A 13,081-nucleotide genomic window follows, 5' to 3' on the forward strand; every position below is an offset into this window, starting at 1 on the left:
TGATCTCAAATTCACGAACCTCTTCTCTGGATGATTCAAGTTCAAGATCTTTCACGAGTTGAAGAACTGCCTGGTACTATTTATGCCCAGCCCTGAAAGTTGCATGCTGTTCTATTGGTTTTGGTCCCATTCTATTGTTAAACACACGCCAGCCTTATTTCAGTGTTTTCTCTGCCCATCTGTTTTTGGGGTGTACATAAATTTTAAGTCTGTGTTCCCTCGTTTATAATAAAGAAATAACTTCTCTTCAGGGCTGTTCTTAGGATTAACCAATATAAAATGGCCGAAGTGTTGCTTAGCACGGCGAGTTGTCCCACAGTGGGAATTTTTGGAGGTGACTTCTTTTTCCTTAGCTTCCTAAGAAAGTTTGATCCTTTCTTGCCTTGTTCTTCTAAAGTTTAAAACCCAAATACTTTCTTGCCCACCGCTAAAGAGAAGTCTACACCGTATCCCTTGGCAAAAGAGGGCTATTTGGAGACGGAACCATAGTTAAGAGTATTGAGTCTCTGCCCGGAGCGCATTTAGAAAAGGACCGGAAGTGGCTCGGCTGTTCTCTTCCTCCGCGGTCTAGTAGTGTGACTGCTGTCCCGTGGCTGCTTCGAACGCGTGGTGCTTGCGTCGGGGACTCGCTGAAAGCTCCGCGGCGGCGCGCCCGCAGGTGTCGCGAGCCGAGCCCTGCCCGGCCACTCCATGCCGGCCTGGAGGCTGCTGACGCCGGCCGGCGCCCAGGTGCTGGGCTGTGGCGCCAGAGGCCTAGGTGCTGCCCCGGGCTTAGGGAGTAGGTGGGTACGGGCAAGAGAGAGGGTGGAGGGGTGCGCAGCCCACACAGCTGTGTCCTTGAACAGAGGCTTGGCCCGGCGCAGACGGTCTGTTAGAAGTGGAAAGTGTCAAATGTCCAGGGGTGTGACACAGATTAAGAAAGCATGTTTTAATCTAAAGGCTCGAAGGGGTAGTGTTTTAATGTTTAAGAAATTAGCTGTTAGCTGCGACTATGATCAGCAGCAATATCTTCCTACCAGCGTGTACTGTACTAGACGTGTTTGTGTTAAGTGTCCTATTAGGCGTGTGTCCTGTAGCCAGCCCCCTGTTAGCAGACCACAATCATAAAGTTTTTCAGATAAAACTGAAACTAAAGGGAAATAGGTTGTCCAAAGTTACTCAGCTAATAAGTAGAAAATCACTCGCGATTCTAAGCTGGAACTTCCTGACTAGCAACCAAAGTAGACTGCACAAAGGTTGATTTAGGTTCTGGCCCACTTCGTGAAAGAATTACACACGCCTTGTGCTTTGCCTCAAACCTGCTAAGATCCTTCTTGGTGCTTGGTGCTCAGCTGGTCATAGGTTGTGCATTTTGTGGGTTTTAGTTTTGTTTTTAAAACTCCGTATATTTGGTTTGTTAGCATAGGCCATGTCATTACAGGGAGGAGGTACACTTAAGAGAAAATTCAGCTTGCCACATGCTGCCACCTTCATTGGATATAAAACGGTCAAATACACATTCTTTTGGGTTAGTAGCCCCTCGTGTGTTTAGGTAGGCTTGTTCATCAAGTACCAAAAGCCTTCAGACTAACCTTTCTTGATTAAAGTGGAAGCCCCAATGTTATCATAAGAAATGTTAGGGTAAATACACAACCCACACCATTCCCTGAGGCCTTTAGGACATTACCTAACACTGGCTTCCCCTGCATTAAATGGAAATAATGATTTGGTGGTGTTTTTGTTTTTGTTTTCAGAACGAACACCTGGTTCTTTGTTAGAAATCTCCAAAGCAAGAGCAGTACTTGGTGGGATGAGCATCTTTCTGAAGAAAATGCCTCATTTGTGAAGCAATTGGTCTTTGATGAAAATAAAGCCCAATTAGCAAGTAAACTGAATCCCCTGAAAGATGAACCGTGGCCTTTACATCCTTGGGAACCAGGTGATTTGGGGGGAGTCGAGACATGACCCTTTAATTACAGTATGGCTGGATGCATAAAAATGTTGACTGCTTTACAAATTTGAAATCTTGAATTTTCATTTCTTGAGTGTGTCTGTTTCGTTCTGCTTTGGTTTGCCAGCTTATTTCCAAACTTCTCATATGCTGCTAGTAAAAGACCTCCTCAGGAAGGTGTTTTGGGTGAGAGGAAAATCGTTCTGGATATATGATCTTCCTCCCTTCAGGTATAAAGAATGTAAAATGAAAGGGGAAAGCCAGGGAGAAGAGGCTGGAAAAATCCAGTGTGCAATGGCCTGAGTTAACACACCTGTTTTTAATTGGAATGCTGTGTACTCGTTTGGGAAGCATAGTTCCACAATCAGCTCTGTCTCTGGTGTGAAACTAAACCCGTGTGTGACCAGACCAAGCAGGATGAGGCCTTGCCTATTGAACATGTGGTCTCTGAAATTACTGAGGCATTTATATTGTTTAGTGACAAAAGTTCAAGTCTAGCCTGGCTTGAGCTCTCACTGTAGTCAAGGGAGGCCTTGAACTCCTGATTTTCCAGCCTCTACCTCCTGAGTGCTGGGTTATAAGCATATACTCTCAGGCTTGCCTTATGTAGTTCATGAGCTCATATTCAGGGCTCTGCCACCTGAGCTACATTCCCAGCCCCAAAAGTTCTTAATAGAGTACATTTTAATAGGAGCGCCTATGGCATCTGTATAGTATAATACCATCTAACACCATCTAATACCTTAGAATTTGAATAGGTATTTTCTGATTGATAATGCTGGACAGGATCTGAAACTAGGAAAAAGTAATGATGGATTTATATGCTCTGTATTAATACTATTATCTTAAAACTGAATATTAGAATTATTTTATATTTGTTCATTTTATAAACATTTGTTAACCACCAGTATATTATGCCTGATATAGTTGAAGATACTTACATCTGTAAATAGTCTTAAATATATTGTATTTATCGCCAGGTTCTTCCAGAGTCGGTCTTATCGCCCTCAAGCTCGGCATGATGCCTTTATGGACCAAAGATGGTCAAAAGCATGCAGTCACATTACTTCAGGTAAGAAAACATAGAAATATAAGAACATCTATGTGCGTGCCAATATCTGTGTACATAAGCTGTAATGGTTGAAATGTGTATCTCAAACAGAAAACTGTGGTAAAGGAAAACGTGACAGATCATAGCAAAGAACTTTGCTTCTGATAGGTCTGGGAAAGTGGAGTCTGGCCTCAACCAGTCTTTCCATAGTGGAATTAGGAAACCTAGAGCAATGCCCTGGCAGGGAGGGTTAACGTAGATCTGCCACTTAGTTCATTCTTAGAAAAGAATCAAGCCTATCACTTAACATCCAGTTCTTTCAGTTCCTGGTTGTAACTGTGATCTTGTTGCTGGCTGGATAATGAGTTAAGTAACTCTGAAATCCTAATTGTCCTAGGCCCTCGTTGTAGCTGGTGGATCACAGTACAAGCTTAAGTTTTGTGTGCTTTTTTTTTTTTTTTTTTTTTTTTTTTCTCCCAGGTACAAGATTGTCATGTGGTAAAATACACTCCCAAAGAAAACTATAATGGAAAAACAGCAGCCCTAACTGTGGGTGGGAAAACTGTATCACGCTTCTATGTAAGTATTTATTTCCATTTCTAAAATAGCACATTTTATTTCAGCTCTACATGCTTTTGTGTTTAAAGAATGTTCTGTAGTCACAACCTGAGACTTGCCCTGAGAACTTTGTCTGGAGAGAGACAGGCTGGCAGAGGCATCTGGACTCTGAGAGACTCTGGGTTTGGTCTAGTTCCTCCTCCTCCTCCTGCAAGCCTATTAGCCTTCACTAAGATGTAGTGTTGTGTATCTGTAAGGAGACTAACAGTACTGCCCACCTAGTGGGCTTGTAGAAAGGACTAGATGAAGTTCTCTAATGTGCCTGGACTGTCATAGATGCTCAGTAGATCTTGGCTTTGTTTGTTTGGTTTTGGTTTTGGTTTTGATATTTGAAATGAATTTTATGTGTAGAAAAGCATATATCATACATTTTACCCTTTTTTCTTCTGTGGAAAATCAATTCAACACTTAAAACCCAAAGTCCATAAAAAGTATTATGTAGTTAGGAGGAACTTTCAGTACTTTGGGATGCATTTGAACCCACATCAGATTTTTGTAAACAAAGCATTGTTTCCTAAGTAGAATGCTAACAGAATGCTGAATGTGTAGCTTGTTAGAAAAATGCACCCAATTAATTCCCTCTGCCAGTGTCCCAGACTGAACCCTAGAAATTGCGATGGTTGTCACCAGTGACTACAACACAGCACTTATCTCCAAACAAACTATTTTTTTCATTGTCTATGAAGTAAACATGGGCAAAAATCAGGATGTAACCATACTATCTGTCACAAGTAGCAGATATCTCTTGTATGCTCTTGTGTGACTTTTCCTGCAGAGACACAAATAAACATCTACTCACCCCAGTTAGGGAACCCACAACAAACCAAAGAAACAAAACCAAGGCTCAGCTTGGCAAACCAATGACTTCATTGGGTTACTTAGAGGCATATGGGGAAAGGTTGCATACAGGAGTGTGGGCAACTCGGTCCATAAGCTGGCTAACAGCTCATAAAGTCTACAAGCCTGGAGCTCCCTCCACAAGGTATGGACAGCTCCAGGCTGAGAATATCTCCTGCAGGCAGCTGGGCTGACTGGTGCCGCCCTAGGCAGTTGTCTGCTGCTTCTGTGGCCTTCAGGAAGGCCTTGTGAATGAATCCTCATGAATAAATACAGTTCGGCTTTGAGGAAATTGTAAGGCTTGTTTACTCCTGAGTCTCCTGAGGACACCCCCCACACACATACACACACACACACACACACACACACACACACACACACACACACACACACTTCCTGGAAGGAATGTGTCATTCAGAGGCGATTGCTACACAGCATGTATGTGCTGTCACAGTTAACTTCTTTTGAGTGTGTGAAGGCTTTTGCGTTCTTTCATTCATTACCCAGCGTAATCACTATAGCCTCTGTGACAGAGGAATGAAGTCACTGGTCAGGACAGATTGAACACCGGTAAGGGCAGGGCAGATTCCACAGCCTTGCATACTTAAATCTTTCGGGATATTAACACCCCACCACCCGGTAACCTTCAAGCTGGTAAGAGGGATGAATGAGGTAGCCATCCCATAAATCCAGCAGCCACAGAACAGGAGACAGCGAGTCCTCCTTGGAAAGAGCCAAGGCAGTTCACAGGGAGGAAACAAAAAAAGACAACGGGTGGTAAAAGTCATTTTTATTTTCATTATCAGCTTCGTAAATCCATAGTCTTATGTTCTTGATGGCTATAAATTAAGTACCATATTGGGACAGTTTACTCTGCTACAAAAGATAGATGAACAGTGATTCTTCAGACATAGTAGATGACAGGGCTGGAGAGATGGCTCAGTGGTTAAGAATACAAGCTGCTCTTGCAGAGGACCCAGGTTCAGTTCCCAGCACTACATGGCAATGGGCAACCATGGACATCTGATATCCTCTTCTGTCCTATGTAGACACTAGGCATGCACGTGGTGTATATACATATATTCAGACAGAGCACTCATACCTATATAAAAAATGAATCAACATTATTTTTTAAAATAAATGGGAGGTGATGGGGAACACAGGGATGTGGGCTGAGTTCCGATCCTGGGTGCTACCATTAGTTCCTCTTCACCTCCTTCTCACACCCACGCCCACCCCCACTCCGTGTACGCTCATAAAAGTAGAATTCGGAGGTCTCTGAATTCTGTTCCAATTCTGAAATTCACACCAATTCTCTGAATCTTTTAGTTCTCAAAGAAAATATACTTGAGAGCACAATTTAATATATTCTCTTTTACTTAATAATAAAGATGTGTTATCGATCAAATACTAACAATATTTGCAATTTGCATAGTACTCACTAATAATATTTTTCAGAAATGATAGCATTCCACTTTGACACTCAAGACTGCTGACCCTTCCCCCGTATATAAACCTCATGTTGTTTATCTGCAGCACAGTGGGGATCTGGACATTAGAAGGCTTTTTCTTGTGTTGTGGTAAATGCTGACCACTCAGCTACATGAACTTTATGAGCTGTTCACTTCTCAAAGGTCTGTTAGAGAAAGAGAAAGTGGTTAGAGATGGGGCAAAGGGTAAGAGGTCAGTGAGGAGGGAGATGATCAAAATATATGCTGTTCGTGTATGGAATTGTCACAGTGAAACCCATTACCCGTGTCACTAATCTGTATTAATAAGAAGAAAAAGAAAAGTTGCTTTGCCAGTGTGGGAAGCACTCGCCATTTGTAAGTGTTTTTGTTTAAAAAGAAAAGAGATTTTTCAAACTAAGAATGTCCTGGCTCCTTACAGGTTTTAGCCCTTAGGGAAGCTGCAGATAGACTGACTATATGGAGGTCTTGTTTTTATCTTTTGGTTTGCTTGTTGTTTACAAGACTATGAATAGAACATACTGAATAGTTGAGCAATCAAAATAAGTTGATTAAAATGCTTTCATTTATAATAGGGATAGAACCTTTTTTTTAACTGCAAAGAATTTACACCTCTTAAGAAACCAGACTAGTTTGTTTTTGTTATTTTTGCATCTTATAAATAAAAATTGATGTGGTTCATAGTGTTTCTTCGTAAGAACATTAAGTGGCCCTAAAAGTTGATGAAATCAGTTCACCTTGGGAGCAGAGCAGTACTTTCATTGTAGGAAGGGTAATTGCTAAGGAATTCTGCAGCGGAAAGACAGCTTCGTGGACGGGGCTGCCGAGTGTGACAGTGCTGTCAGCCTCCAGATTGCCTTTGTAAATCATTTATGTGGAAGGTTAGAGGGGAAGGGGGAGGGGCCAACCAGACTGTTACAATGCATCTGGTTTCAGCTTAATTTGAGCATTCGGTTTTTCTCATGACTAACACCTAGTTGGGTTTTTTTTTAACCTATTTTTAAACTTTTTTATTTATTCTTTGGGAACCTCACACCATACACCCAAATCCCACTCATCTCCCAGGACCTCTGCATCTGCCCTCCCATTGCAGGATTCCCCGCTCCCAGAAAGCTGAAGAGTAAAAATAAGATAAAAATAAACAATAAGAAGAAAAGGAAAACGCTTTGCTCCTCCATCTTTAGACCTAGTTTTATAATACTGTGATTTTAGTTGAAACAGTTCTTCCGTTCTAGTGAAACTGAAGAGTTATTAAGATGTATATGTCAGCTTAGTCATTTTTATGCTTGAGTCTAATGTTAATGTAGGCTGTGATGTTCATTCTATCATTTCATACCAAACGTAAGGGATTTTTCTCAGAAGCTTCTTGGTGTACTCCAAATTCAATATTAATAAAATAATATTATGCTTTATAAATCAGCTAAATATGTGAATGTCAAAAGCAAATTTGAAACCTTTTAAATGAAATATATCTGAATTTGAAACATCAGGAAAAGAATTTGAAGGAGCCAGACTTGTAGGAAGGCTTTAGTGTTTCCTCTTGGAGAAGAAACTGTGAGTGAAGGTGAGAAAAGGGGGCTTTGGCATTTTCAGCAAGAGAGATGGGGAAGAGCAGAGAGTGAGGAAAGATTGTCTTTTGGAGGGAACAATAGCTTCTCCAGAGAACAGTGTTCACTGTACAGCCTCATTAGAACAGCAGTGTTCACTGTACAGCCCCATCAGAACAGCAGTGTTCACTGTACAGCCCCATCAGAACAGCAGTGTTCACTGTACAGCCTCATCAGAACAGCAGTGTTCACTGTACAGCCTCATCAGAACAGCAATGTTCACTGTACAGCCTCATTAGAACAGCAGTGTTCACTGTACAGCCTCATTAGAACAGCAGTGTTCACTGTACAGCCTCATCAGAACAGCAGTGTTCACTGTACAGCCCCATCAGAACAGCAGTGTTCACTGTACAGCCCCATCAGAACAGCAGTGTCTTCAGTGTTCAGAATACAGTTCACTGAGCTGCAGGTATGGATGATTAAGCAATTTTTTTTTTTCCAAGACGGGGTTTCTCTGTGTAGCTTTGGAGCCTGTCCTGGAACTCACTCTAGACCAGGCTGACCTCGAACTCACAGAGATCCACCTGGCTCTGCCTTCTGAGTGCTGGGATTAAAGGCATGCGCCACCACCAAGCAGCAAATTTTTTTTTTTTAAGTGTACCAGGATGGACATAGGTAAATGATCTAAGGAATAAGAAAAATAGGCTGAGGGGTTGGCAGGTGACAAAAACGGTTCTGTTTTAGACAGTACTTGAGGAGGCCTGAGTAATTAAGAGGGCAAGTCATCCAAAAATTTGTGGGAAAGGCCCCATAAACAGAGTGACTAGTGTAGACCAAGGACCTGCAGCCGGGGTCAGGTGTGCTTTCAGACCAGCAGGGGCGTACATTCTATCTGAAACTTGTACGCCTGGCTGAATCCTAAGCGGTAAGGATTCTTAGATGTATAATGATTGTAGATATAATCTCAGCTCCCTTAAACAGTGGGAATTAGATGCTGTTGGTTCAGTAGGGAAATACACTGTGCTTTGATTTTTATTTTTCTGGCTGTTTGTAACTTGATTTGGGTCTCTGCATTCAGGTCCACTTGTACTGTTTAATGTGTTATTTATACGTGCCACTTTTCCCTCTAGAAACCTGATTCTATATTGGAATTTTACCGAGAACTTGGATTGCCACCAAAACAGACAATTAAAATCTTTCGTGTAACAGATAATGCTGTAATTAAGCCAGGTAATCTGAGGTCGGGAGAGGAGGGAGGTAAAAATACCCAAATATGTGCTTTGTTTAATGTCAGCCCTTTCAATAAAGCTAAACAAAATACCAAGTCCCAAACACCTATTTTTAAATACAAAACCTATCTTATTTAATCACCAGGAACAAACAAGTATTTGTCTCTGGGAAGTGGGAAAGCTGTAGGATCCTCTTTGTTTTCCCTGAGAGGGAGGAACTTTTGTTTGCAAATGTGGAGTGTCACATTTTTTTAAAAAGCCTCCCCAAGTAAGTGTTCTAGCTTTAAAATGTGTTCATAATTTGCAGGCTGGTATTCTGCTAGGAATAGTACACTCTCCTGGAGAGTGAGAAAATACAGCCTCAAAAGGAGAATGGCCAAACATAGCCCTTGGCATAAAGATTCATTTGCCTGTCCGTGGAATGTCAAATTAAGGTTTGACGTGTGATTGTACTAATTCATATGGTTACTAAATTATGACATTTTGGTGTGTTTTGACCTTTAAGAGAGCCCCTCAGTTTTTGAACTTGAATTGCAACAAGAAGATAGTCAATTTTTTAAGTTTAAATTTTTAATTTTAAGGCAAAATAATTTTGATTACAAAAATTATGGTAAGACTTGCATTATTGGATATCAGTCTGATATATAATGAGCATATATTCCACTTTGAATATAAAGGATTTGTTCTGAAGCAAATTTAAGTACCCACTTTGATCTTAACATATCTAATTTGTCTAAGCCCTCTGTTCATGTTTAGGATAGTTACAAAAGTCAAGTCCACATTAATTTTTGCTGTAGCTCAAACCATATTAAATCACATTTTTGTGAATCATTGATGGTCAAATAACAGTTTGAGTTGTTCAGCCTGGCAAAAATGAGATCCCTTGTAAACCTTTAATTTTTATTTTTTAAATTAATATTTTTGATTGACAAATCATTTGTATTTATTTATAGAGGGTAATGTGATGTTTTGGCACACATAGAATTAAGTTCCTATTTAAGGTTTTTTCTTTTCCCTTACAAACCTAGAGTAATCTTACCTTAAAGAAATTGCCCTCTAAAATACCACTGCACCCCACTCTTAGTACTAATTAAACAAACTAAAACTGGCTTTCAATTTCGTTCTCAGCTACATTGGTCTCTCATTTTTTTTTTATTTAATTAGGCTTTTAATTGATGATGTAGTGTTGACTTAACCAAAATGACAATTTTTTAGGTCAGGGCTGTGACCTACACGTTTCTAATATAGACTTAGAAGTATCTATTAGGGCAGGTTTTGTCTAATCCAAAGACCTAGGCCTGTGCTAGCTGAAAGATTTTATCAGCACATGCCTAGAACAGAAGTAATCTGACATGTCAGGTGCTATGTGAATATCCCCACTGTAATCAGTACCCAGCCAAGGAGAGGCTGAGTCCAGGAAGTACATTTCCTAGTCCACTGGGTGACAAAAGATTGTATCAAACCCCGATGCACTGAGTTCTTCTCATGGTTTGTTTTGTTTTTTTCCCCTTTAGGTGAAATGGATAATATATTTTAATTCAGCATGCTTATTTGCTGAAACAACAGGAAATCATTATATTTGTTTGCCAGCAGGGGCACTGGATTACCACAGGACTCACTCATTTTGACCAGTACCACATAAGCCCCATGAAGGTGCTAGCTAATCAGTCAGGTGTATCTGGTTGCTCACTCTAGCACATGCACCTTAAAAAGGGTCCCCTTGTCCTTCACCTTCTCATTGACAACTAGAACTTGTTTGTGAATGGCTCCATTGTTTGGATAGTTCTGATGTTCCTAATTGCCGAAGATCTACAAGCACTTGAAAGCACAGCCGCGTGCTCTGTGGGGGAATGGCCTGTGAATAAAATCATTTCTGTGCTGACAGGTAACATCGATTTCTCATTTTCTTTTCATAAAGGAACCCCTCTTTATGCGGCTCACTTTCGTCCTGGACAGTATGTGGATGTCACCGCCAAAACGTAGGTCTCAGCACTTCTCCTTGTTTTGGTTCTCTGCGTGTGTTGAAGAACAGGGTGGGTGAACGTGCAGTCATTCAAGTGGCGAATAGAAACAAGTGCTCCCATAATCCTATCTGTCAAGTCACTGACGGTTAGTTTTCAAGTTGCACTGGGTTAGTTTCATACAAAGAGTTTACATCAGATGGACTGAGATGTGTGCTTCCAGAAATGGGTCTCAGTGGAAGGTCACGTGAATTAATGCTTTCTCCATTGGGTCTGCTTTGAAGACCAAGACAACACACACTTGGATCGTGAAACATCAGATTTTGTTTTAAAGACACTGAGGCCAACACTCATCAGGTTTCTTTGGATAAAAGCTGATGAGTTTCCTTAATTGGGTAGATAGGTTTCCACACAATGGCCACCTCATGTCAAACGTAGGCCACTTGAGAAGCTGCTAGATGCCTTTACCTTTGTCCAGCTTTGAAGACATGACATGGGGTAGATCGGTGGTAAGGAGTCTTTAGGAGATTCTGAACCTGTCCCTTTTGCTTTCCCCTAGTTACTGAAGCCAGTAAGGTCATTGACTTGTCTCTTGGTGACTACTATTCAGCTTTCCTGACCTTTGGTTTGGTTAACCAGTGAAGACTCTGGATTATAAAGCAGCTTATTCTACTTTGAAATTTATGAATTATTACAAATCATACCATGCACTTCTGTGAACTTGTATACGATGCTGTGTGAATTCCATTACATAACTTGTAGGACACCCTGAGAAGACATGCAGAGTCAGATGCCTTGGTCAGCAGCTGTCTTGTGGCCAGACTTGTGACCAGCTTGGTGTAGAGCTTAGCTTTTCAAATGCCTGTGGTCAGTGGATGCTTTCAGTTCATATGCTACTGTTGAGTGTCTTCGGCTTTTTTTTTTTCCTTTTGGTAACTCCAGCCTTGTGTATCAAGTATGATAGGGGAATGTTTCTTTTGTAAGGTCCTAGTCTAGAAAACAAGATGACTTGAAATTATATTGCAGCCTCCAGTCTAAATAGTAAATAAGTACTGGGAGAACAAATAGCCTTAGAATTAAAACAGTGCTGGCCAGCTCTGGAGGAAAGGAGGAGGTCCTTGCTGCTGCATGGCTGCAGCTCAGCATTCGTTTCATTTCTGTATGAGCAGCGGGCTGCCCCCATGAAAGCACATTGCATTCTGGTCTGTGTATCTTCCTGTAGACAGTCTTACCTGAGGTCAGCTTGCCTTGGATCTTACGTAACTCGTGGTAAGTGTTTCCAGGGACTGTACCACTTCCAGCCAGCATGTCACTGCATCCTCTGGTGCTCTTAAATGCTTGTAGACTGATTGCCTGCTCGCATGGACCTTGATTGAACTTCTGAGTGCTCTGTTGGCTCCTTAGCTGTGTGATTCATCCTCATTGAAGCCTCTTTTCCATGAAACTGACTTCCTGGGCTGTGGGGTGTCTGGACAGCCCACATGCATTCGCTTGTTGTCCGTCTATCCTCTTAAGTCCTTTCCTCAATGCTTCTCCTCTGGAGGCAGCTCCCCTGTTCAGAGCCCATGAGAGTATCATTTTCCCATTAACTATGAATGGAGACCTCGCCTTTTGAGGATAGGTTTTGTTTGTGTCTTCTCATTGCCTTTCTCCTGTGACTGATGTGAGGACAGACTTTTCTACTTTGTCCTCCATTTCTAGTCTTTTTTTAATAACTTGATTTACTAGCTGTTCAGAGCAGTAAGTTTATGGACATTAGTGAGATTATAAAGAGATAATCTCTCAGAAAGAAGGTTAACGTGGATGGTTGTTTTGAGATGAAGCTAGATTGGGAGGAAGTGTTTCAGAGTTCTCTTGATTTGTTGTTTAAACATATTTTAGTGGTTATCTATATCTCTAATTGCGTTCCTAATGAAAATCTACCAGCAGCAAAATCCAAGATCAGCAAGATAGTAAGTAACGGGTGAACAAGGTCATAGCCACAATAACTCTGTGACCGAGGCAAGTTCCTTGATCTCTTACTGCTTCATCTTTAACATGAGTGCTTCTAGCCCAGTGGTTCTCAACCTTCCTAACGCCTCGACCCTTTAATGCAGTTCCTCATGTTGTGGTGACCCCAACCATAAAGTTACTTTCATGCTACTTCATAGCTGTGATTTTGCTCCTGTTAGGAATCATAATGTAAACATCTATGTTTTCCGATGGCCTTAGGAATCAAATGGCCCTTCCCAGGGGTTGCCACTCACAGCTTGAGAACCACTGTTGTAGCACTTGGCTCAAGCCTCGCACTGAGTATGTCCTGCTCAGGAGCATTGGCTACCATCACCATGTTGTCACTGCTTTTTGTTTAGTTTAAAAGGAAAGCTCTACCTCAGTAAGAAAGACTTGAGAAGTGAACAGAAAGCATGAAATCATTCAAGTTCAATTCTGATATCATCT

At 41.3% G+C, this 13,081-nt stretch overlaps 1 protein-coding gene across 5 annotated transcripts in view; it reads left to right on the forward strand.

Moving 5' to 3' along the window:
• The first annotated feature begins 548 nt into the window (after positions 1–548).
• Mrpl3 (mitochondrial ribosomal protein L3) overlaps positions 549–13,081 on the forward strand; it is a 134,721-nt gene continuing 122,188 nt past the window's right edge. For 4 of the 5 annotated variants that reach the window (XM_052718979.1, XM_052718956.1, XM_052718971.1 and 1 more), the window contains exons 1-6: positions 549–782; positions 1,734–1,918; positions 2,911–3,002; positions 3,462–3,560; positions 8,583–8,682; positions 10,600–10,660. In XM_052718979.1, coding sequence (XP_052574939.1) covers positions 691–782; positions 1,734–1,918; positions 2,911–3,002; positions 3,462–3,560; positions 8,583–8,682; positions 10,600–10,660 — 629 coding nt within the window. In that variant the 5' untranslated portion in view covers positions 549–690. The remainder of the gene's footprint in view (positions 783–1,733; positions 1,919–2,910; positions 3,003–3,461; positions 3,561–8,582; positions 8,683–10,599; positions 10,661–13,081) is intronic. The other variant, XM_052718963.1, reaches the window with a different exon arrangement.

The sequence above is a fragment of the Peromyscus californicus genome, unplaced genomic scaffold (genome assembly GCF_007827085.1).
Source record: "Peromyscus californicus insignis strain IS unplaced genomic scaffold, ASM782708v3 Scaffold_11__1_contigs__length_118956290, whole genome shotgun sequence".
NCBI lineage: Eukaryota > Metazoa > Chordata > Mammalia > Rodentia > Cricetidae > Peromyscus > Peromyscus californicus.